Source organism: Haliotis rubra, unplaced genomic scaffold (assembly GCF_003918875.1).
Source record: "Haliotis rubra isolate DU_JTF1 unplaced genomic scaffold, ASM391887v1 Scf449, whole genome shotgun sequence".
Lineage (NCBI taxonomy): Eukaryota > Metazoa > Mollusca > Gastropoda > Lepetellida > Haliotidae > Haliotis > Haliotis rubra.
This window is the reverse complement of record NW_025767134.1, coordinates 646,170-671,914: the sequence shown is the minus strand read 5'-3', so window position 1 is coordinate 671,914 and position 25,745 is coordinate 646,170. Positions and strand designations below refer to the sequence as shown.

Genomic DNA, 25,745 nt, shown 5'->3' with positions numbered 1-25,745 from the left:
GGTCAGGTAAAGCTACTACTACTACTACTACTACTACTACTACTACTACTACTACTACTACACACAGCTGGAGTATTTTAATTGTGGCGTTAAACAACAGTCAAACAAATATAATGGTGCCAAGTCTTACATATTCACATTGACTGTACAGATAATGTGTTATGATGAGTTGGTGTGTAACCAGAATCGAGATATGCCCCTCCTGCAGAACATTGTCTCGGGCGGATGCATATCCGGTACAATGTCCTGCAATTATATTACTACATTTTTTCTTATGGAAATATGCTATTTTAAATTAATACTGTACACTTTCTAACTGTGTATTACTCATTTATTTAACCATTATTTGACAGATATTTGAGTACACAATTTATATGAAGAATACATTTCAATTACATTGATGAAGGTTCTGTATAAGATTTAATTTGATACATTTATACATTGTACGTATAACATACACCTACCTCGCTTTCGGAACCTGGGCTGCATGGTCAGAACAAGGCATAGTACCATAAGGCATCACATAGAACCGTTATGCTACATGTTTCAATTAATTCATAGTTAATTCCGATTGGTGAGGGTTTGTATGGAATGGATTACATAATTAACTCAGGACGTTATATTGGAGAGGGCTTGTATCATATACACCCTACAGTGTATGTGTAGAGCAGTGGGTACAACGTTTTGCTGATGATCCAGGTTGGACTTCTCACAGAGATCTTACTTTGGAATTCCCAAAACCACGTCAAAGTGGACCAGCGTCCATTCCCCACACGGGTACAATGTGTGAAGCATACCCCTGGTGTCCCCCCACCCCACCTTGACATTGCTGGAATAGTGCTAAAGCGACCTAAAACTAAACTCACTCACTGTGATACTGCTGAAGGACTACTTGAAACGTCCTTAAATACTATTAACGCACCGAGGTATATAAATTTATCACAACCATGAACATTTCAATGTTCACCTCTTGTGCATTAATTTATCCGCTTGTATATGTCAATTTATCCGCCTCTCTCAATCCAGTGCTGCTTTTAAATCATTCTTTAGTGTGACCAGACACCGTCCTAATCCGCACTTACTCCTTCATAAAATAATATCAAATGGTTAGTACACAGAGGAGCATTATCGGGCACATCTACTCCAATGCATTGAGAGACATTAGATAAAATGAACAAGTCGACAACAATGTAATAGAGTACAAAGTGTCGTTTTAAATAATTTACAAATATTGAAAGAAGCGTTCATAATATAATCATTATATACGGATAACCGAATTACACTTACACTTACACTTACGTTAAATTGTTTGTCCTAAATGTAATGTTTATTACTGGCATGAACATGTCAGGGATATCTGTTAACAGCTGTGTAGCCAAACCAGTCCTTGAGTGTTTTGTATATAGTTTGTTGGCGCCCCAAATGCTATTGATAATACGTATTATACACAGTGATCCACTGAAGCAACAGTAGGTAGGCAGGTAGGTTGGTGGCTTAGTGGCTGCGTGCGTGTTTAGGTAGGTGGGTAGGTGGGTAGGTAGGTAGGTAGGTAAGTAGGTAGGTAGGTAGGTGGGTAGGTAAGTAGGTAGGTAGGTAGGTAGGTGGGTAGGTAGGTAACTGGGTAGGTAAGTATGTAGGTAGGTAGGTGGGTAGGTAAGTAGGTAGGTAGGTAGGTAGGTAGGTGGCTTAGTGGGTACGTGCGTGTTTATGTAGGTGGGTAGGTAAGTAGGTAGGTAGGCGGGGACGTGGGGACGTGGCTATTTAGGTAGGTAAGTAGTAGGTAGGTAGGTAGGTAGGTGGGTTGGTACGTGGGTGTTTAGGTACGTAGGTAGGTAAGTAGTAGGTGGGTAGGTTGGTACGTGTGTGTTTAGGTAGGTAGGTGTGATGGTGGGTACGTGGGTGTTTAGGTACGTAGGTAGGTGGGTTGGTTGGTACGTGGGTGTTTAGGTCGGTAGATTGGTAAGTGGGATGGTGGGTGTTTAGGTAGGTAGGTATGTAGATTGGTTGGCTGATACGTGGGTGTGGGTACGTGGTTGGTAGGTGGGTATTTAGGTAGGTTGGTAGGTGGTAACGTGGGTCTTTAAATAAGTAAGTAGGTAGGTAGATAAACAATTGATCAAGTACATGCATGAATAATGGACCGGTTTGAAAATGAACAAGTTCATCACCCGTGCAAGCACTGGGAACGTGAAGCATCTCCGTAATGTTGTGAACTGATTAGCTATGTTGGGTACTGTATGTGAGTAACTGTTTACCTGGAAGAGGGTAAATGAAGATTCATAACAAGGTTGGTTTTAATGGCATTTGGTCTTAACTGGATGTTATTCCACCTAAACAAAGCTATTCCGTCCTAAGTCTAAACAGAAGTGACAAAACCCTAGTCATAAGAAATCTGCCCCCGGGACGTTTGTTATCACAAGGATGTGTTTACGAGTCACCGTCACGTGGTGATGAAACAAGGTGTTCGCGTAAAGGTGACCGTATCCTGTCCCAACAATGACACACGCCACAAAACATTCAAAGGCAAGTATTGCACATGAAAAAAAACCCCAAACAAACAAACAACAACAACAACATATAGCTCTGGTCAAAACAGCAACATTGAATACTAGCAACATCGCTATTGTCACTGTCGCAGGCAAAGCGTGAAATGCCCTCCACATGCGTGCAATAAAACGTTTTGAAAGCTTGACTTTGGCATGAATGTTGTAACCTTGATCAAACAACTCTTGGCGGAGAAACCAATAACGTTCTGTAATAAGCCAAGATAGCAGACATATGATAATTTGGTTGAAATGTTTTTTCAGTGTGCAATATTCATGTAGATGATACAAGATATAATATTAACTGTAACAGATAATAACTTTTTGATAAAACATTTGAATCATTATAACCGCAATTTAATGTAAACAAAACGAACAATACAAGGTAAACACGAAGAACACAACTGTTTGATCCAGTCGTCATCAGAATTGTCAACAAGGGGATGTTGCACTTTCAATTGTTCCCCATTCCCCTCAAATGCATTTCGACAGATACTGCGCTGCATAACGACGGTTCGCACCCAACAGTATGTAACAAAGTTACACGGAACGTAATGTACTGCTCACATAGACCCTTAGCTTATCGCCCTTCCCGTACAACGCCCGGAGTGACACTGTGCTAATATAGACTAGGAACGTTGCCATAGCTTTTATGACAAATTATGTGGATATCACCAGGCACATCCAAGTTCCCTGAACACGTTCTCGATATATCTTCATGACACTATATTTGGAACATGTATCAATTGATAATATTATAGAGAAAGCTGCCCCTTAGTTTTTCCTTATCATATGATGATGCCTTTGTTTGTATGATTCTGACTACAAGTTAATATCGAGCACAGTAGTGCATGTAACAATGTGGTTTTGTGTGCTGCATATTGTTTATTATTGCGCAATACATCTTCATGCGGGGCATATTCGGGACGTATATCTGTAGTGGTATTATGAAATAAGTACATTATCTCTTCCTGACTACTGTGTACTACAGTTTCCGTTTCTAGACAGTCAGACTGTGGACGAGTATGCGGCCATCGCATATAATTTTCTTCCGTGTTTGTCACAATGTAGGTCGAGGGTATACCAAACGCCATTAACACAGAATTCACATGCGTTGTTATATTTGATGACTAAAACTTATGTCATATGTTCTGTGTTACAAGTACATTGATTACCAACTTAACGAAATAAAAGCGACGAAATCATTTCCGGAATCATAAAAATTGAAATCAGAGTCTATATTTTGTGAAAATGTGAATATAGTTTTGCCTTTTCGTTGCGGGCAGATACGTAATATTATTTGGATGAATTAAATGGATATTCGAAATTATTTAAACTTTTCTCTTGAATACATTCAACAAATTATACACTGATGCGTGTGATTCACAATAATGTGAATAGATGTGAAGGTGACCGGTGCAAGCCTTCGTAAGCGCACTTACATTAATGTTGAGGCCTGTGACTCATTGCTGTTGATGCGAATATGACACATCCATTCTATTTATTGTACACTTTAAGCAGTGATTATTAATCGATTGCGTTGGTCAACAGTGTTTGCAATACTTTAATTTGCCAGTTGGCCATCAGGGCCTGCTGCCGCCTGCAGGCTTTAAAATCTACAGGCCCTGAATGAAATCTGCAGGCCCATTTTGTAGTCAAACCAATAAAAACAAAATAGACTACAGTAGTTGTATTGTACACAGTTTCACACTGTTTCTACAAAATCAATTAGCGAAGCCTATGGCGCAGATAAGAAGTTTTATTTGTTAAAGACTGGTGGTGACATTCCTATGCGCAAAGCGCTGAAATATCAGGAAGTGAAACTGTAAGTTATCATAACATGATGGATCACGGATGATTCCCGAACGTAAATAAAGAAAACAATTATGGGAAAGATTCTAGTTGAAAAAAACCAGATAATTTACGGAAGGCCACAAGGGCCTGCAAATATTTGAAACTGCCGGCCCGATACAATAACAACCGGCCCTGGGCCTCCGGGCCGGCGACTATTTCGAACGCTGTTGGTCAATCACGTCTTCGTTATACTGAAATCATTATGTCTGGACAACACATCAACAATCATCTACACAGATCTACCTAAACTGTGTAGCATTCAATTTCTTTATTGATATTTCGTGTGCACATTTCCTGTTTATTTGGGCCTCATGATCTAAATAATGCTGTAACTCTATATCAACAGCATCACCGCAATGAACAACTGTTAGCCGAACAGAGTGTAGTCATCATTTGCAAAGTATGCTTCAGCTTGTGGTGTAACGGTCTGTTGCTAACAACGGTTGATCGTAGTGCAGTGTATTAGGGAGTTACCTCCCTTTGTACATTTTTATGGCATGGCATTCCGTACAAATTCATTTGAAAGGTCGAATTGTGAGTATACCCCATGTAAACAAATTTAAAGTTTTGTGCATTATTATCATTCACATGCTTCTCCATAAAAATCATCATCATTCCCGGTGGGGTAGTCTAGTGGTTAAAGCGTTGGCTCTTCACGCCGTAGACCCGGGTTCGATTCCCCATATGGGTATAAAATGTGAAGCCAATTTCTGGTGTCCGCAGCCGTGATATTGCTGGAATATTGCTAAAAGCGGCGTAAAACCGTACTCATTCACTCTTGACTACCATTACTGCTACCACACCGTTGACGTCATCGAAGACTGTCAGAAGGTAACGGGTTCCTGTAGTTCCTCATGTCCATCTTGACCCATCTTGACCCATCGGCCTTTATTGACGTGACAGAGTGGTTGGACATTAGTGCATTGATATCAAACCGTGTGCACTGGTCAGGTAAGAGGTTGCTTCCATCTCCACAATGTTGTAAGAGAGTAGATGGATTGGTCTTCAGCAACCCATGCTTGTCGTAAGAGACGACTAACGGAATCGGATGGTCAGGCTCGCTGACTTGTTTGACACACATTATTGTATCCCAGTTGTAAGTGGAATATTGCTGAACGCCTTTAACTACAAACCAGCAAAACCAAAACAACCGTGACTTAATTTTTGAGGGAGATCCGATGTGTAGGGGCCTCAGACGTTCAAACTTTCATGAAAACTATTTTGGTATGGTGCTGAAAAACCGGGGCTAACCGGGATTCGAACTCGCAAGTATACGTTTCTTGTGTGCACAACTAATCGCGGCACTTAGACCAATGTTGTAGGTGTGTTGCTGACAAGCGTCGTATCATGATCAGTACCGTAGCATTGCTTGTAATTTGCAAGCAGTTGGAAAATGTCAAACTATCAAATTACTTAGCAGTTATTTGAGTGTGTAACTCAACGTACAGAATCTTTTTGCATGTGCTTATTTGATTTACAAATGTAATAAAGCTTTCTGAAGAGTGTTTGCGCGACACGTGTTAACAGGTATCTCGTTTTAACAGGTGTGTCAGTGTGCATTACAGAAGCCTTGCGGCGTGATGAAGTGTCAGTGTACTACGGCCTGTGACGCGATCTGTGCAGCTGTGTCTAGTAGGAGTGTGGCAGGCTATTTGTAGTTGTTTGAGCAAACCTCTCTGATAGTCTCAGGGACCAAAGTATACAAACTGTGACAGAATATTGTTGTTCCGTTAACAAACATGACGTTGCATTGTTGTGGGAGTTGCTGTAGCTGTAGTAGTCATGACGTGTCACTATGCAGCGGTGTTATTCCACCACATAGTGTTCAAGGTGGATTTAGAAGAAGGAGGACCAAGCTGGTTTGTATCGCAGAGTTTCCATCAATGACATAGCCAGTGGGAGATTCATTACGGCGAGGTAGCTACCCATACGTTTACTCTTCAAAACTGTTTTATTTGATGACAGTATTCATGTTCGAATACAGGGTTATTATGCAGGGATCAACGGTAGTGCTTTGACTTCTGATACTCTTCAAAGCATTCTAACGTGCTTTAATCTGTAGAAGATTCATTTCTTTGCTTTATGGCTTGCTGTTTTTTCTTCTACAGTACAAGTACGAACGGTGTACATTTTGTATGCTCCACTGTATTTGTTTTTCAGTCAATATCGAAATGGCTGCTGTCACACTTCGTGAGTGAGCATGGTCTTTCGGCGCTCTTGGCAATATTTCAGCAACAGCAGGGCGATTTTTCACATATTTTTTAGATATTCCTGATTGTTGAATGCATTTTGATATCATGATTGAATCTTGGCGCGCTACAGTAGCAAAGGATAAACGGACAATAAAAATAAATGTTTTGTTTATTTGCAAAATCAGTCATGGGCACCACACCACTGCATAAGAAACCAAGCAATGAATTTACGTCCATCGTTATCTGATTTCGTGTCATCATTGATTCGAGTGATCTCATGCTGGATACTTAACCACTGGCGTGTGTGTAAATATGGCTTGATACTGCCAGGAAAAATACATTACACTCTAAATTTTGAATTACTCTTAGACTGAGGCAAAAAATTGCCAGCGCACACGCTATGTGTGTGTATCCATGCCGATGGTGTGGTTAGGCTTGCTGACTTGGTTAACACATGTCATCGAGTATGTGTGTGTGTGTGTGTGTGTGTGTGTGTGTGTGTGTGTGTTGTTATAATGAAATAATGGCTCAATGGGAAAATTATATCTGTAATTTTGAAACAGGTTGATTGTTTACCCAAAAATAGTGCTACAGGCACAAGACGAGACGTGGAAGCGTCATGGTATTTGAGCCTGAGCATGATCAAAAGAGGAAATCCAACGGTTTTATATCATAATTACATGAAAGGGTAACATGAGATCTGCCTGATGGGCGTTCCAGTATTCTTCATGGAAGATACTTGTATCAGATGTGACAGGAGGAAGGGTTCCGCGTTGCGATATATTGAATATCTCATGTGCATTGGGTAGTTCACTTTCATACCTGTCACAAACAAATAATGCGGAAAAACTTCTATGCCTCAGGGTTACATTTAATGATTGACATCAAGATTAAGTGAATCCATAAATCCAAGTGAACAACATAGCGCTGTGTCTCATTTTGTGTGTATGTGTATAGTAATTGAATACGTTGTGTTGTATGTCCCGTGAAGATCCGGGTTAGAATTGGTTTTCAGCAACCCATGCTTGTCGAAACAGTATCAGGTGGTAAAGCTTGCTGACTTGTTTGACACATGTCATCGTATACCAGTTGCGTAGATCAATGCCGGTGCTGTTGATCACTGGATTATTTGGTCCAGACTCGATTATTTACAAACCACCGTCAAATAGCTGGAATATTGCCTCTATTGGGTAATGGTAGTGACATATTACAGTGAAATATTTATTAAGTGGGGTGAGTGTTCTGCCTCCGAGGTCAAAGTGAACAAGTCCCAGAAATAGCCCTCATTCATGTATCGCTAAATATGTTCCTTAGGTGACAAGTCCTTTGCACGAAGTATGTATGCATGTATGTAACCTAACGAGCAAAAGAAAGTGTAACACTGATTTTGAACCCGACAGAAAGTCGAAACTGCAAACCGTATTTGTGTGAAATATAGTTTAATAGATTGGTACGAATCATGATAAATGAAGTTTATTGTTAAAGTAACATTGTAAACAAAATATATTCAAGTGTAAGACATCATGAGTTTCCAAGACAACAGGTTGAGGAGTCAACTGGACGCCACGATGAGGTCACCGACATCTGGCCCTCGATCACGTAGTGGTCTGGACACAGCCCATCTGCTTACAAGATGATTCAAACCCGTCATTGCCGATGACGTCACGGTTAAGGAACGATTACGTAGGTGGAGAGTGCGCAGATGTCGGTCCTCGCGGGGAGTCGGAACACGTGCCCTACCCGACCTTGGTCCTTGGTACTGCTGGTCTGCCTCGATCGTTGAAACAACTTATTGATGGGTGTAGTCGAGCAGTAAACGTTCTTGCAATATGGCGTTGTGTTGCCCCCATTTGACGCATTCCTATAGCCCTCTCGCGTTGTTGCATTGTATGTATGTATGTATGTATGTATGTATGTATGTATGTATGTATGTATGTATGTATGTATGTATGTATGTATGTATGTATGTATGTATGTATGTATGTATGTATGTATGTATGTATGTATGTATGTATGTATGTATGTATGTATTAGCTACAAAACCCTTTTCATTATCTTTCATAGTAAGTTCGACTTTGCCTTTATCACAAGCATTAGTGTATGAATCACGCCCGCCGTGATGTTGCTGGAATATTGCTAAAAGCGGCGTAAAACCAAACTCCTTCAGTCAGTCAGTATGAATCACTACCATAAGGAATACATAAAATGTAAGGTGTTCACGAATAATATGGTACACAAACAATATCCGCAGAAATATGCAAAATATCGCACAGCGATGAGCGCCTGTCATACGTTTGTCTGGTGCATACATTGTAGGTCCGTAAGCTGTGACAAAAACTGGCAGACAGGTTTACGAAATGCAATGCCTTAAAGAAAGGTTATCGAACAGACGGAAATGGATCATGACAACCATCACTGTTATTTATTGAAACAGTAACACTGATATAAGAGGTACATTTTGCTAGTTTCGGACAAAACAGTGAATATGTCATATTCGTCGAATATAAGATTGTATTTCATTTCAAATTCAAGTAGGAGAGCTTTAATTATTATCGGATATTTATATAGCGCACATATCAACGCAACTAGTACATGCTCAAGGCGCCATTTTTTTTCGTTCGATCATTGTATATCAATCTCAACGGCTCATAGTATTATCAATCTCAACTCCCTGGGGAATCATACAACTCTTGCTGCCACAAGGCGCACCGAGTTATTGTGGCTTTCCCATCCTTACGAGGTACCCATTTACAGCTGGGTGGACTGGGACACATTGTCAGTATTTTGTCCAAGTTTACTGCACGTTGCTGTACCCGCACCTAGGTGTTTGCACGTATTCATGTGGCCACCATCTGGTCATATACCAACGGATTCGTGGGTTCTTTGAAGCGCACAGGGTCGTGTACTGTACACTAGGGGTTGTGACAACACGGAAAGAGTCTGCACACAAAGTTGACTCCAATGTTTTTACACCTGGTCACAGGTGGGCTCGATCCCGACACCTCAAGCCCGCTGGATCAGTAGCCTGCGCCTTAGACAGCACGCCCACCATTTAATTACCTATGATATGAAATATTACCTCTATGAGTCGGCCTGCGAGTGCCATGTTGGACTTCACGGTGCGTTTTTAACTCACTGCAATGTGAAGAATAACAAGCCATAGATATGTTGATGTTACACTGTAACAAAGATTTTCTCTGATCACACCTTATCCATGTTGAATATTAGACTCCTTTTAAAGCGTTGGCTCGTCAGAAGACCCGGTTCGATTCCTCCCACAATTATCCCATGTTGAATAATTAGACGGCGTAAAACCAAGCGCTGTAGGACGTTGCCCGAACTATCAACCACTGGTTGTGCTGAATGTTGTATAAAATGACATGGAAACAAACTGGATCTCATCCAGATTGTTACTAAGTAATTTTCTTCCGAATAAAACCATAACGCAATCACGTGTATCATTATTCACAAAGGGAGATAAGCGACGAGTTTTCCCGCTGCTGGTAATCTACACGGTATGCCCTGTATCCGTTCCCCGTACCATCCTATTCGTGTCACGAGCATCGCCAGCCATCCACTGACCCGAGAAACAATGACATTTTACTGTTACCATGAATCATCCCATCTCGCTAAGTAAATAGCCAAGAGCCTAGGCCACCACTCAGCTGCGATAGTCAGACTTAACGGAGTGCAGCAGTAGTTGTCACTAATGATATATTATAATAAGTGAGTGAGTTGAGTTTTACGCCACTTTTAGCAATATTCCAGCAATGTCACGGCGGGATATATTGTCGGTGAAATAATATTCAGTATAGCATTCATTCGTAGGTCACTAACAATTAAATGCACAGACGAACACAAAGTGATATCATTTACTATTTCTTTATCTCATAATTGACATATTCGTTTCGATTTTTCAACTGAAAAGGTTTCTTCCTTCATTTACAAATAGATATAATAACCCAAACCGATATTCAATAAATTTAAATGCATTCTTAAATTTTCCGTCGTGAGTATTGATGCATGTCTCGGTTGGTGTAAGATCTTAAAAGTATCCTAAAAACATATCGTGAACTTTCATCTAAATTGGAATGACATTCCTGGTGGAACTTATTTACAGACCGATTTCAAAAATCTTCAAGAAACATGTCTACACTTTCAACTTACTGGCATAACCACATAGAACCGTTATCACTTGTTTGATAACGGTATTATCTTCACCGTTAAACTGGTGGTTTAAACATTTGTATATCAAAAGAGTTGAAATTATCTTTAATGTTTATTTAATGTCTACAAAAATCTAAGTGTACATATATATGTAATGCTAACAGAGAACAACACACACGGGTGTGACTTACACCTCTGGATCCAAGTACCAACAGCTAAGATTTGTAAAAAATGTGACTGTACTTTATAGACAACTAAGTGGATCATGTTGTATCCGTCTTTTATGAATGATAAAGAAACAAAGGAAGTAGACACAAGATCATTTTCCGATTACAGATCGAGTTGTCAGATGTAAGGAAATAACGGTTTAACACTTCTCTATCGTTCCTGATTTCCTTCCTGTCCACTGCAAGTTACATTGCCCTCATCGTCAGCCATTGGCGGCATTCAATCGTCGGTGTTTCGACTCGCGCCCGTTGGCGGTTGGCATTGAGATTATCAGATAATATGTGTTATGGTCCATTTTGTAGACTGACGCAGATGTAATAAGCTGTTCAACAAAAAAAAACCCAAAGAACCAAACTAAAAACACCCCCTGCCCCAACCTCCCACCAAAAACAAACAAAACAAAACAATAACAACAACAAACACAACAAACCCGTAAATGCAGCCCGTCAGGACGCATATCAGAAGTAAGTTGTTTGTTGTTTAACGCTGCACTCAGCATTGTTCCAGCTATATGGCGGCGGTCTGTAAATATTCAAGCCTGGACCAGGCAATCTAGTGATCAACAACATGCGCATCAATCTATGCAAGTGGGATACGATCACATTTGTCAAACAAGTCAGCAATATCCAGAGCAATACAATCAACGAAAGATATGCTGTCCAGACCAATACAATTAACTAAGAATATACTATCCATACCAGTACAATTAACCAAGAATATACTATCCATACCAATACAATTAACTAAGAATATACTATCCATACCAGTACAATTAACCAAGACCAGTACAATTAACCAAGACTATACAATCCATACCAATACAATTAACCAAGAATATACTATCCAGACTAATACAATTAACGAAGAATATAGTATCCACACCAATACAATTAACGAAGAATATAGTATCCAGAACAATACAATTAACGAAGAATATAGTATCCACACCAATACAATTAACGAAGAATATACTATCCAGAATTAACGAAAGAATAATACAATTAACGAAGAATATACAATTAACGAAGAATATAGCATCCACACCAATACAATTAACGAAGAATATAGTATCCAGACAATACAATACAATTAACGAAGAATATAGTATCCACATCAATACAATTAACGAAGAATATAGTATCCACACCAATACAATTAACGAAGAATATAGTATCCACACCAATACAATTAACGAAGAATATAGTATCCAGACCAATACAATTAACGAAGAATATATTATCCACAACAATACAATTAACGAAGAATATAGTATCCACATCAATACAATTAACGAAGAATATAGTATCCAGAACAATACAATTAACGAAGAAAACAATATCCAGAACAATACAATAAACGAAGAATATAGTATCCAGAACAATACAATTAACGAAGAATATAGCATCCACACCAATACAATTAACGAAGAATATAGTATCCACACCAATACAATTAACGAAGAATATAGTATCCAGAACAATACAATTAACGAAGAAAACAATATCCAGACCAATACAATTAACGAAGAATACAGTATCCAGAACAATACAATTAACGAAGAATATAGTATCCAGAACAATACAATTAACGAAGAATATAGTATCCACACCAATACAATTAACGAAGAATATAGTATCCAGACCAATACAATTAACGAAGAATATAATATCCAGAACAATACAATTAACGAAGAATATAGTATCCTGACCAATACAATTAACAAAGAATACAGTATCCAGAACAATACAATTAACGAAGAATATAGTATCCAGAACAATACAATTAACGAAGAATATACCATCCACACCAATACAATTAACGAAGAATATACCATCCAGGCTATGATGACACGATGAATACACTATCCTACATATGTCGTCAAATATACGGCTGAGCAGGCTGGTTAGATCACGGAAGTACTCCTCAGAACAAGGATACAACGCCCGTCTCCTCATCTTGTCAGATCTCCAATATTTCATCTGCGTAGTTGAAACTAAACGACAATAAAGATAGAATGGCAAATAGAGTTACAAATATACATGACTACGGTGTATATCTAAAATCGTTTGTGTATTAGAAGAAAAGGAACCCGTAACCATTTTACACTCTCATGCGGTGATCACACACACAATTACAACCAACCCTCGGAGTGTAACATGCGTAACAATGGGTGTTGATAATATATTATTTAAATTCTGTCTATAAATGTCACTACATACCTGCAACCGGTTGTGTTGTTGAGACAAAATGTAACTCAAACAGGTAAAATTTGATGAAAACAGTTAATCAGGTTTGTTTGCATGCTCGTGTGTTTAAACAAGGGAGCAGGTTGGAGCGTAGACTTGACACGAGTTACAGTTTCATATGTACGAAGGTCGTGACAAGCGTTATAGCGCGGTATTTGGCCTAAGGCAACATGTAATAACGAGGATGTGCAGATAGTTAGAAGAAACCAGTGGCGGCTGTGAAATTCAGTGTTCCTCTACCAGGAAGAAGATTACAATGCTTACGTACAGGAATATCAAAGAGCTGTCCACGGCGCATTTAAACTATGGTGTGAGTGGATGTAGTTTCAGAAAAGGACATTTATCGATAGGAGAGATAGAAGAACCCACTGTAGTGAGAAGATATCTACATAAGGAATCGGGGACAGTTTACGGTGTGGATATAGCGTGTGGTGTCCCTGTGCAAGATAGTCGGGGTGGACGTGGTGTGATGTAGACAACGTCACTGACAACATCGTTGGGACTAACACCGAGACAATGGCCGCTTGGCTTACCGTATGGATATTATTGTGTGAATTTATCGTGCTAGCTTTTGGTAAGTAATAATAAATTATATGTCATAATATCCAGAAATAGATTTATCACTTCGTCTTAGGTTCATTATTACCACCAGTAGACTCATGTGTGTCTACAAACATGGTAAAAATATCAATTAACCAGTTGTGGAAAGAGATTTGTAGTGTTGCCTTCTCTGTCACTCAAGAGGTCCAGACAATTCCCCACACAGACAAATCCCTACACAGACAATACCCCACAGGACAATTCCACACACAGACAATCCCCACTTTGACCATTCCCCACACATTAAAAAGTATGTAACATTCGTAACAAAGTTTCAATCCGCCACGGTTGTTCTTAATAAATTTCCATGTTGAAATCTATAATGTCACAGTTAACACTTTTGCTTATATACTATCAGCCTGTTTTGATTTGCTATTGGGATTTACATAAAACATCCTTCTCAGCGCTCCTCATTTCCCTTCACTTACATGTTACAATTGTTCAATAAACATTCAAAACATCATCATCCTAACAGAGGATATATACATTATCTCTCTCATCTCCGTTAAATTGAGTAGTGTGTTAAACTGTTAGATAAACATTTGAAATATCATCCCCTAAATAAATTACAAAAGAAGATAACATCATCCTTTGCTCCAGACGGTAAAAAAAACATAGACATAATTGCTAAGAATAGAGCTGACCTCGATATAAAGTAATTACAAAAACAACAGTGATTGTCTATATAGTAACTCTTTCTCTAGAACTCAACAACACAAATCATAAAAAACTAAGGTGTGGGGAATTGTCACTCAGGTGATGGGGAATTGTCTGGTGGGGAATTGTTATGTGGGGGAAATGTCTGTGTGGGGAATTGTCCTACACCCGTCACTCAATTGTCGACTGTGATAAGCGCTGCAATGTGGTGATCCACGTGTATAATTATGCTCATTGTGAGTCTATTTCTTAACGTATACATCATGTCCTTTGTCTAAAACAATTTGTCCAAATAGTTTCGGCAGGTTTAGGTTTGAGAAATATCTATGTAATGTCGACTTGTTTCATGAGACAACAGCTCAACTGTGCGACATGACAGACGATGTGGGAGAAACGATATAACATTGTGTTGACGTTTTGTGAGATGGACAGTGGGAATCGTTTTGTAGTGCCCTGCTGTTATGGTGTTTACGTCCATGCTGAGTGCTGTCATTGTACCGTCGGAAATACTTACTTCAGAACTTGTCTTTCTTTGATATGTTTTAATTCTGGTTCCGTTAGATTATGTATGTCTGTTTGTCAGCACCGGTACAGAAAGTGAGTAAGTGAGTGAGTGAGTTTAGTTGTACGCCGCACACAGCAATATTCCAGCTATATGGCGGCGGTCTGTAAATAATCGAGTCTGGACCAGACAATCCAGTGATCAACTGCATGAGCATCGATCTGCGCAATTGGGAACCGATGACATGTGTCCACCAAGTCAGTGAGCTTGACCACCCGATCCCGTTAGTCGCCTTCTTACGACAAGAATGAAGATCAATTCTAACCCGGATCTTCACGGGTCACAGAAAGTGATAAACGTACGTATGAGGTCTACATAAACTTTCCTCTACCATGACACGCCGTTATGTAACTATAATGAAGGGAGCTTTAGACAAACTCACTCAAACTTACTCTTATTAAACGCAGATCGCCTTGCACTGATGCCGTGCGCTGCAGGGAACCATTGTCGTTTTATCATAATGTCATGCTGTCAATGTGTCGTCATGTAGTAGTGAGTGAGTTTGATTTAACTGTTCACAGGCTTCGAGCCCGCGAACATACACTAAACGCCAAAAGAAACGTTACCCTCCTTCCTTAATGGCGGAGGTACCTTTCTTCAGCTGGCGTTGTGATGCGTTGACGTTTGACGTCCACTCTGCACTGCTTGGTCCATCTACGGTGACCCCAGTCTCTCGCTGAATAAGTCTTATAACCGTGATAAGTGGCACCAGAGGGCGTTGGCAACAGCATTGTTTGTCGACCTCATCACAATGGCTCTTTCTCTCTTTTCAGCTGTTAATCGTGCCATATTTCGCGTACTTGTGCATCATATGATGCCTTTTAGACTCTTTTCATACCCTATAGAATCATTCTACACGTGAAATGGATGCAAATACTGCTTGGATATTGTTACGTTTTGGCGATTGATATTGCTATGTGTAAACAGAAATGGAAAATTGTTACTTTGCAGGCAAAGATGTTAACAACGATAATTTTAGATGTTCCTAAACACTTTTGCACAATATCAAATACACGTTTGACTTGTTTTCACTAATGCAAATCAACAGAAAATGTTTTAAAAGACTGAAATCATAGGACTGATTCTTTTACAATTCTACACACTCTACAACAGTTGTTTCTTGTTTTAATAGTTGGAAACTGGTGACTTTCAATGGTTTATCTTTGTCTCAAAGCAGAATTATATTTCAACCTTTCTTTTGGACATCTAAATCACCGTTTTTGGTTCATTTCGGCATGGACGAAAATAGGACAAATTAACTCTTCCGAAAAAGATGCATTTCACGTAAATATGAATGCATTTGAGGAATTATTTTTGTGATTTTTGTGCATAAGGCTGTGTTGTTGAGCTTTCTTGTAAACTAATGCCTTCTTACATATCTTTGACAGCTTTTCAATAATTCATAAAGGAAAGAGGGTAATGTTTCTTTTGGCGTTTAGTGTAGTTCTCTGTCATACCTAAGGGAATTAAACCTGTACAGTGAATATGAAACGATTGATGTAGAAGTGTCGTATTGTTTTGCAGCATGATGTAGAAGTGTCGTATTTTGTTGTAGTGTGAGCATGATGTGTTGTTGTGTGATGTTGTGTTGTGTTGTAGCATGATGTAGAAGTGTCGTGTGTGTTGTGTTGTGTCGTGATGTAAGAAGTGTCGTGTTGTGTTGTAGCATGATGTAGTTGTGTCGTGTTGTGTTGTAGCATGATGTAGAAGTGTCGTGTTGTGTTGTAGCATGATGTGAAGTGTGTGTTGTGTTGTTTGAAGCATGATGTACGTGTTGTGTTGTAGTGTAGAAGTGTCGTGTTGTGTTGTAGCATGATGTAGAAGTGTCGTGTTGTGTTGTAGCATGATGTAGTTGTTGTCGTGTTGTGTTGTTGTGTTGTAACATGATGTTGAAGTGTCGGTGTGTGTTGTAGCATGATGTAGAAGTGTCGTGTTGTGTTGTAGTATGATGCGGTTGTGACGTGTTGTGTTGTAGGAATGTTGTTGTCGTGTTGTGTTGCAGCATGATGTAGAAGTGACGTGTTGTGTTGTGTTGTAGCATGATGCGGTTGTGACGTGTTGTGTTGTAGGATGATGTAGAAGTGTGTTTGTGTTGTAGCATGATGTGGTGTGTTGTGTTGTAGCATGATGTGGTTGTGTCGTGTTGTGAGTAGTAGTATGATGTAGAAGTGTCGTGTTGTGTTGTAGCATGATGTATGATGGTTGTGTTGTTGTTTGTAGCATGATGATGTGGTTGTGTCGTGTTGTGTTGTAGGATGATGTAAATGATGTCGAAGTGTCGTGTTGTGTTGTAGCATGATGTGGTTGTGTCGTCCCGTGACCTATCGTGTTGTCGTGTTTTTGTATTGTAAAGTTGTATAAAAAATCATTTTATGATTGTGTTGATGTTGTCTTGTAGTATAATGTCGTACTGCCGTACAGCAGTCGTAGTGTCAGGTTGCATTATTTTCTGATCCTGTTGTGATATCGTGATGGAGACCCGTGAAGATCCGGGTTAGTCTTGATCTTCAGTAACCCATGTTTGTCTTAAGAGGTGACTAACAGGATCGGGTGGTCAGGCTCGCTGACTTGGTTGACACATGTCATCGGTTCCCAATTGCGCAGATCGATGCTCATGATGTTGTTCACCAGACTGTGTGGCGCAGACTCGATTATTTAGATACGACCACAATATAGCTGGAATATTGCTGAGTGCGGCGTTAAACAACAATCAATCCATGAATGTCGTGTTGGAGCAGGATTGTGTTGTACCACAGATTAGTGTAATTTCATTGTAGTGTCTCTCTGCGTTTGTGTCCTGATGTCGAATTGACGTGATGTCGTTGCTTCCCATTGTCACATTGTCTTATTATCAGGGGAAGTACTATCTTTTTTACATATTGCCGTGGTGTAGTGTTGTAGTGCGATATCGTTGTGTCGCGGTGTAAATTCGTCGTAGTGGTGCGCTGCGATTATGCAGTGATCCTGTGAATCTGGGTCTGGACGATGTAGCGTCATGGAGCGATACTGTGATGTTAGGTCCTTGTGTCATGTTGTCCCGTAGTGTTAGGGTCGTTCCGTCGCATGATGTCGATGTATTGCGTGTCGGGCGTCAGGGTGGTGTAATCGGATGCTGCACAATGCTGATGTGTAATGCCGTGCTGCCGTTATGCCATTGCCATATTGCCTGGCTGCCGCTATACCATCATGTCGTAATGCCGTGCTGTCATTATTGCATTGTCTTAATGCCGTACTGCCGTCATGCCATTGTCGTAATGCAGTGCTGCCGTTGTCGTAATGCCGTATTGCCATTATGTCGTAATGCCATTGTCTTAATGCCGTACTGCCGTTATGCCATTGTCGCAATGCAGTGCTGCCGTTGTCGAAATGCCGCATTGCCGTTATGCCATTATGTCGTAATACCGTGTTGCCGTTTTGCCATTATGTTGTAATACCGTGTTGCCGTTATGCCATTATGTCGTAATGCTGTGCTGTCATTATGCCATTATGTCTGAATGCCGTACTGCCGTTATGCCATTGCCATAATGCCGTTATGTCTTATTGGCATGCTGTCTTTATTCGGTGATGTCGTATTTGGCGTTCTGCGGTTGCACTAAGTCGGAAGGTGACTGGGTGTGGATTGGGTCTGTTTAACGTTGTTTCGTGATGTCGCACACTCCTGGTGTCATGTTGGTCTATGTTGTCGTGTTGAAGCATGATGTTATGTAGTTGTGCGATTTTGTCTTAGTGTTGTGCTGCCGTTGTGTCGTGTCGTGTCGAGTCGTGTTGGTAAATATCTTCGTCATCATCCTGAAGACCCAGTTCGATTCCTCACATGGGTACAATGTGCAAAGCACAATTCTGGTTTCCCGTGACATTGCTGGAATATTGCTAGAAGTGACGTAACAGTGTGACATGGTGTTGTTCTATTCTTACTGTCTTCAATCATTCCTTAGGCATCACGTGAATTTTATGAGCAGGACCAATATCACAGCATTACAACATTACAATCATTCTGAAGTTATCTTCTTAATGATGTATTGCAGTCTGTTGACATTCACTGATATTTTCTGATGAAATGTTATACATTACTTCACCAGTTCACCAGCTGACACGTCGACCGACTTCAAATAAAAGTAAAAAAACATCTAAACCGGAGAATTATCAGTCTCGTATTTACATTATGATATGCACTTATACTGTTGTATTATATGATACAAACAGTATGAGGCGGTGTGGTAAAGCCTTGCTCTTAAAGCCAAAGACTCGGGTCCCAGATTTCTTACATGGTACAATGTGTGAAGCCCATTTCTGGTGTCCCCCGCCGTGATATTGCTGGAATATTGCTAAAAGCGGCGTAAAACCAAACTCGATCACTCACTCACTCACCTATCTACTGAACTCGTCATATATTGTGCCACATCAAATACATATCTTCTCGAAGGAGTGATGAAGCTGTCAGCGTTATTCAACCAATATGAGATGGCGACGACGAGATACATGCTGATGATTTTGTAAATGACATAAGAATCACAGCAACCAAACCCAAACTCTGTTCTGCTTATTGTACATTATACAGTTTGATTGTAAACGATCCAAGTCACGTTGGGTTCACATCTGCTGAAGGAGGAAAATATAAACTAACTTGGCTGTGAAATACAGTGTAACTTCTGGGATATATCTTGCATGAAATTGTCATATATACATATATAATAATGACCTGAACAAGCAAGTAACGATAACTGCTCAACTTGTTACACAATATAAACATTCAGCACATCTCTTTTGCTGAGGATTTGCTTTGACAGTAGATGTTGATTACGGTTGATTGTTATACATAACTGGAATAACACCCAAATGGAAATAAAAATAGAGGGACGACACAAATGAAAAACACTTTTCTGGGACCTGCATCACATTGACCTTCTGTCCGGCATTAGGCTGACATGCAGCGATATTACTGAAATACTGCCAGAAGAACATTTTGGGGAGTAAAATGGCCACGTCATATTTTGTCGAGGGTCACTTCAAATCTGTGTTATCATCCCGTCTAACTTTTAACTTAACTGTTACACATATACGAACTCGCTTGTCTACAGCATGTCAGGATCTCCTGGAGGAAAGGCATAGACACGTGTCTTATAATGGTTCAGAGTTACATCATTTTGCCATGATACTTGTGTGGGTTGTTGGTGTAATCAGATGTCCCTTCAGCACCGCTGACAGTGTATTTCAAAACTGTGCACTGATTAACATGTTTAGGTAATGTGATCATCGAGTTTCGTAATATTCCGTTTTCAAGCATTATACAATATATCATCCATGTTGATATCCTGGTTGCCAAGAGGAATTACGTGTTATTTGTTGTTTGTTTGTAAAATATATTATTGAAAGTTCACTCAGAAAAGATAACCCACACAGGAGGAGGTTCCTGTTACATTATTATTGAAAGCTCCTAAATTCCTGTTACAGGAAGCTCTATAATGCATGTGTATAATCATTTGTTCATCGTAACATTGAATGCTGGCCTATGAATAGGTTTTTAGGCACATCTCTGCACAAAATACATACCTCCAAACAAATGTATTAATCATTTCGTTAATCATAAAATATCTTCACGTTAAATGCGGAGTCCATTCTGCGATTCCGAAGACAACATAAGCATGAATCATTAAACAAATAATAATAATACCAGGGTGACTACATGTGTACACAGTGTGATATATAGGGATAGATAGCTACACGTATCAGAACACACCAACAACACCAGCGGACCGGCGACACGGTTGCAGTGGAAGTACGTTTTCCTCAACGCGTTGTTTCGTCACAGATCCTTGTGCCGTAATTAAACAAATTGTGATCCATAAAATCTGTCTTTATTGTACTGCCTAACTTCTAAAATGCCTCTCAAAGACCTTCATGTTGTTTTTATCAGTGAAACATCTACAATTTCTGAACCAATCTTCACTACTTACAAAATAGCAACGACATGAAAATGCTTCAGTGAGTCACTATGGTTTTACGCCGCTTTTAGCAACATTCCAGCAATATCACGGAGGGGACACCGAAAATGGGCCCAATATTATACACGAGAAGACAATAAGGAAAGATACAACTTTATAGATATATGGCGGACAAAAATATTTTCAGGGCACGTGACCTTTTTATTGTTCTAATATTGATCAGTTTTCACATTTTTAATGACAAGCTGGACGGAGTTCAAATATTCCTATTGCCAATCAGAGCACAATGGCTAGCCGGGTCTCATGTTTTCAACAAACTCATGTTGTTTGAATGTTTTATCCACGACATAATGAGCAATTATCAAAGGCAATCATGTTGAGGGTGCCATTGGAAATTTAATAATTACAAACAACTCGCAAGCATCACTAGATATATACATGCACATGGATACAGCAAGGGGCGCTTATGAAATCCGTCAAAATCAAAATTTGCAATACATGTTTCAAAGTTTCTTTTCTACATTTATGTCCAAGTGGAAATCTTGCCTGCTCTACAGTTTCGCCACTGTCAACCATTTCGTTCAAGAAATAGTCACTTCGCCATTTTAAGTTACAAACGTTTGCAACTTCGAAGACTAGTATGTGTTTTGTATTGGCCAGTAAAGGGCAAAATTAAAATGGGATCAGATTTGGGCAAATTGTAAGTGGATGATATGAAAGGTCATTGATGTAGGGTTATGTGGGAGGAGAAGTTGGCAGTGTCTTCTTGGGTCTTCGAAACTTAGTCACAAAGTTGACAAAACGTACTGCACAACCATTTGAAGATTTATAAGGTGATTGAACATCCGACTCTCTTCAAGCAGAATAATGCTGGATGCAGAACGATTTTTGTGTCATTATAGTCAGTTTCTATTTTCAACAATAAGGTCAAAATGGTCGCTGTAGCGCCAAAATCGCTAAAAAGGTCAATCAGTTGACGATTTGAAATTGAAACGTTTTTCTCCTTTTACAAATACCCAATCACTCTTGATTTCTAAAGTTTGCTTTCGAAGTGTATCTATACGTCATCATATACAACATCCCAAATAAGTATTTATTTATCTGAAAAATATGTGTTGTTTACAGGACAGGCCAAATACTTTGGAACGTCGCAAAACTACGTGTGTCACTGCCAGGATGGATGGGGCAACTTCAATATGGTATTTATGTTACAGTAATCCTGAGTCAGTGGAGACTGTGGAAGAAGTGGCTGCCAACCTGGATGGATGGGGCCTAGCTGTCAATATGGTATTTATGTTAAAGAGTGAGTGAGTGATGAGTGAATGAGTGAGTGAGTGAGTGAGTGAGTGATCTTCAGGAATATTCCAGCAATATTACGACGGGGGACACCAGAATTGGGCTTCACACATTGTACCCATATGGGGAATCGAACCCGGGTCTTCGGCGTAACGAGCGAACGCTTAAACCACTAGGCTACCACACCGCCACTAATGTTAAGGTAGGCTTTCTATACGCAAAATAAGATGTGTACGAGTGCCAATGATTACAGAGAGCGTTTCTCGCTATCAGGTGTCAGATGCAGGACTCTTTGTCAACCCAAAAACAAATATCATCTGCAGTTTACGGAGGAAACAATAAGCGATTCATTGGAATTCGCAACAGATATAATTGATAATTGAGGACAGAATTAATGTAAATACTGTTTAATGCTGTATGTTTTCAGTGTAAATTCAGGATCAGTTATCAAAGATCAAATATCGGTTATCAAGGATCAATTATATACCAAATTTATAATATCAATATGTAGTCGAAGCACAGGGCAGGACGTTGGCATCACTCTGGGAAGTCTTGAATTGTGTCTCGGCGTTGCTGTTCTGTTTCTCTATGTATGTGTAGTGGAATTTGGAAAGGCAAAGTCAACTCACAGAAGCTGACAAACTATAACTTATGCTTCAGGTAAATGGATGATATGTATTGTCAAACGAACAGCACCATAGACATAGGGAGGGGCAAATTATATACTGATGTTCAGGAATCGGGAGATATCAGTTTAGCTTGAACAAAATAAGTTTTCTGATTAGTTGTATTGCAATACAATTTGTTGATGTTATTTTACTTTCTGTTGGCAGTTAATCACGCGGCTGAGGGGACAGCCTCTCTGTCCTCAGGAACTCCTTCAAAAGTCAATGATGGTAGAGATGATATTTGTACGTACACAAATTATGAAAGAGAACATACAGTCGGTGTTTCTTTTACTGACAAACGATGGATTACAGAAATGCAGATAACTACACAAAGGACTCAATATGCCGGTAAGGTGAAAACTTCTTCTCTGTAACAGGAAGCTGCTTGATTTGGAAATTTCAAAGACGTTCCGATTGGCGGTCCTTAGTCTTTGAAAGACTCCATTGATTACTGTATTGATTCTACGATTATCCAAATTGTAGAATACCGTCGACCGGCATCAAGCATTTACCAGATTGACAAACAATAAATTGCCAATTAGGGCTTTCCTCATTCAAAGGAATGACCTTTACACTTTACATACTTTAAGTCACCTACTGAAAAAAAAAAACATCTGCAAATTTTTACCAGCAAATGTTTTAACAAAAACGAGATCCATGAATTGAACGTCTTTGGTGAAACTGATGTGCAATGCCCTGTTTAAACTTGTCCGATATGGGCCCTCTGCTGTTCCGGCGAACACGTCACTGCATGTGTTTTCGACGAATGCCACTGGACAGGAAGGGTCGTAATACGCTCACATTTTACGAACACCTGGACAATTTAAGGACTCATAAACACGTGGTCACGATAAAGTATTTGGAAACCTCTACTAGTTATATATAACATGAACAAAATATATGTCCACGGCTTAGTTCTTCTAATTTATATGCCTACACATTTCCTGTGCCATTATTTTTCGACATGCCCACTCATTCTAGAGACGTGTTGATTCCTGGTGTTCGCGACAACATATCCCACCCGGCATGATGTCAGGAGGATTTACTTTTTTGTGCCATATATCGATATGGTTTTATCTTTTTCTGCAATTACGTTTGCATTATTCCCAATTTTCAGGAACAATTGAAAATGTGGTGGTTGAGGGAGAAGTTGGTGGACATCAGACAGTTTGTAGTTCGCCTTACTCCAGTAATGACGGCTTGGTGTTCAACATTGTGTGCGACAGACCGATCCTGGCTACTACCATCACAGCCACGCTTACACTCACTACATCCTCTTATGTATATGTATGTGAAGTGCGCCTTAATGGAGGTAAGTGTTTTGCTCAGTTTAAATATTTATTATGTGGTGTCATAGAGTTTCACATATTTATCATTGCGTGTGTCTAGGACGTGTCCCAGAGGTGGGGCAAGATACGCTCATCTTTTCGCAAACTCAATATAATCTCAATTTGACAGAGCTATAGTGATCGAGATCGTATACGTACAGTCGAGTCTCCCATAGGTTGCTTGCTTTATCGCTTTACCATTATAGGTAAATACATGTGTTGCTTCAACAGAAGTGCGTAGATTAGTCACCATGGGTTGTTATCCAAGACTGAAGTCTAAGTTTTCCAAGAATATACCGTATTACTTGGAGTCTCAAAAACACTGCCAGCATCAGCGATTTATGGAGATTACAAGATGTGTATGATTCTGTATCATTCATGTTACATCTCAGATTAAAAAGAAATTTTGGGAGCTTCTGACGAACATAATGAATAGTTATTATTTCTGAAATATGATATTATCAAAAATATTACTTTTTAAGGAATGAAGGAAGGTAATAATCTTGTTATCATATCATGTTTTTCTTGTTTAAGACGTAAAGTCGCTCGAGAAATAACTTTTGAATCTGCATACAAATCTAGAGTCTGAGTGAACAGTCCCATTTGTCATATAGGGCCAAATATTTTGCGAACATTGATGTTTAAAACATGACTGATGCATCGAAAACCCAAATCTGTACATACTGCGAAATGTAGTCAGTATTGAATTGAACCACTAGGTATTGCATCGATTGATAGAGCTTTAAAATAGTTCCTTTTGATGACCCTCATTTGCATACATATCGAAACTACATATTCACATAAAACAGATTTGCATTGCACTTTTGTCACACTGTCAGTTTTATGATAAGATTAACTGTTCCAATCGGCGTTTCAACCGTAGTTGTAAAATGTACGTAAAGTAACACGAAACGGCGTTCCAACCGTAGTTGTAAAATAATATCCATTCGTATGATGTGATTTCTGGTATGTTTTATGTGGAATGCCATTTCGCTGTCTATCCTCACTAATGAAACGGCTTTCTGCATCATATTTAGTCAGTTAAAACGTCCCAAACCGAAACCTAAAATGCGAAAACATCTCTATCGTTCGAACAATCCAACTGACTTCGCCAAAGTTAAATTCACTGGCTTATCAACTTACTGCCCAGCCAGTTATGTTAATTATGTTGTTTTCTTTGTCACATTCAGGTTTTGTACACCCAATCTATTTCATGTTGCATTCCTGTTTGGCAACGGTACAAAAATCTTTATCAAAATGTCGCACTCACGAAATAAAAAGTTGTTATTCTGAACGTTTGTCAATATTGAGCATAAACGAAATTTAGGATAGCTTATCGAAATAGCATTGGAGTTGACAAATTGTTTCAAAATGGTAATAATTTTTAGACAGAACTGGTTGGAAAAAATGATTACTCTTCTACTTTTTAACCCAGTCTGATCTATATCATACTTCAAATGTG

General features: G+C 39.4%; 1 protein-coding gene across 3 annotated transcripts in view; it reads left to right on the top strand.

Moving 5' to 3' along the window:
* Positions 1–13,328: 13,328 nt before the first annotated feature.
* The window catches only part of LOC124289761, a 36,096-nt gene continuing 23,679 nt past the window's right edge, over positions 13,329–25,745 (top strand). Inside the window, exons 1-4 of one of the 3 annotated variants that reach the window (XR_006901755.1) lie at positions 13,329–13,804; positions 22,117–22,278; positions 23,121–23,303; positions 24,073–24,267. Coding sequence is in view for 2 of the 3 variants with exons in the window: in XM_046726407.1 (XP_046582363.1) it covers positions 22,257–22,278; positions 23,121–23,303; positions 24,073–24,267 (400 nt within the window). In the remaining variant the exon portion in view is untranslated. The remainder of the gene's footprint in view (positions 13,805–22,116; positions 22,279–23,120; positions 23,304–24,072; positions 24,268–25,745) is intronic. The other 2 variants (XM_046726407.1, XM_046726406.1) reach the window with 2 other exon arrangements.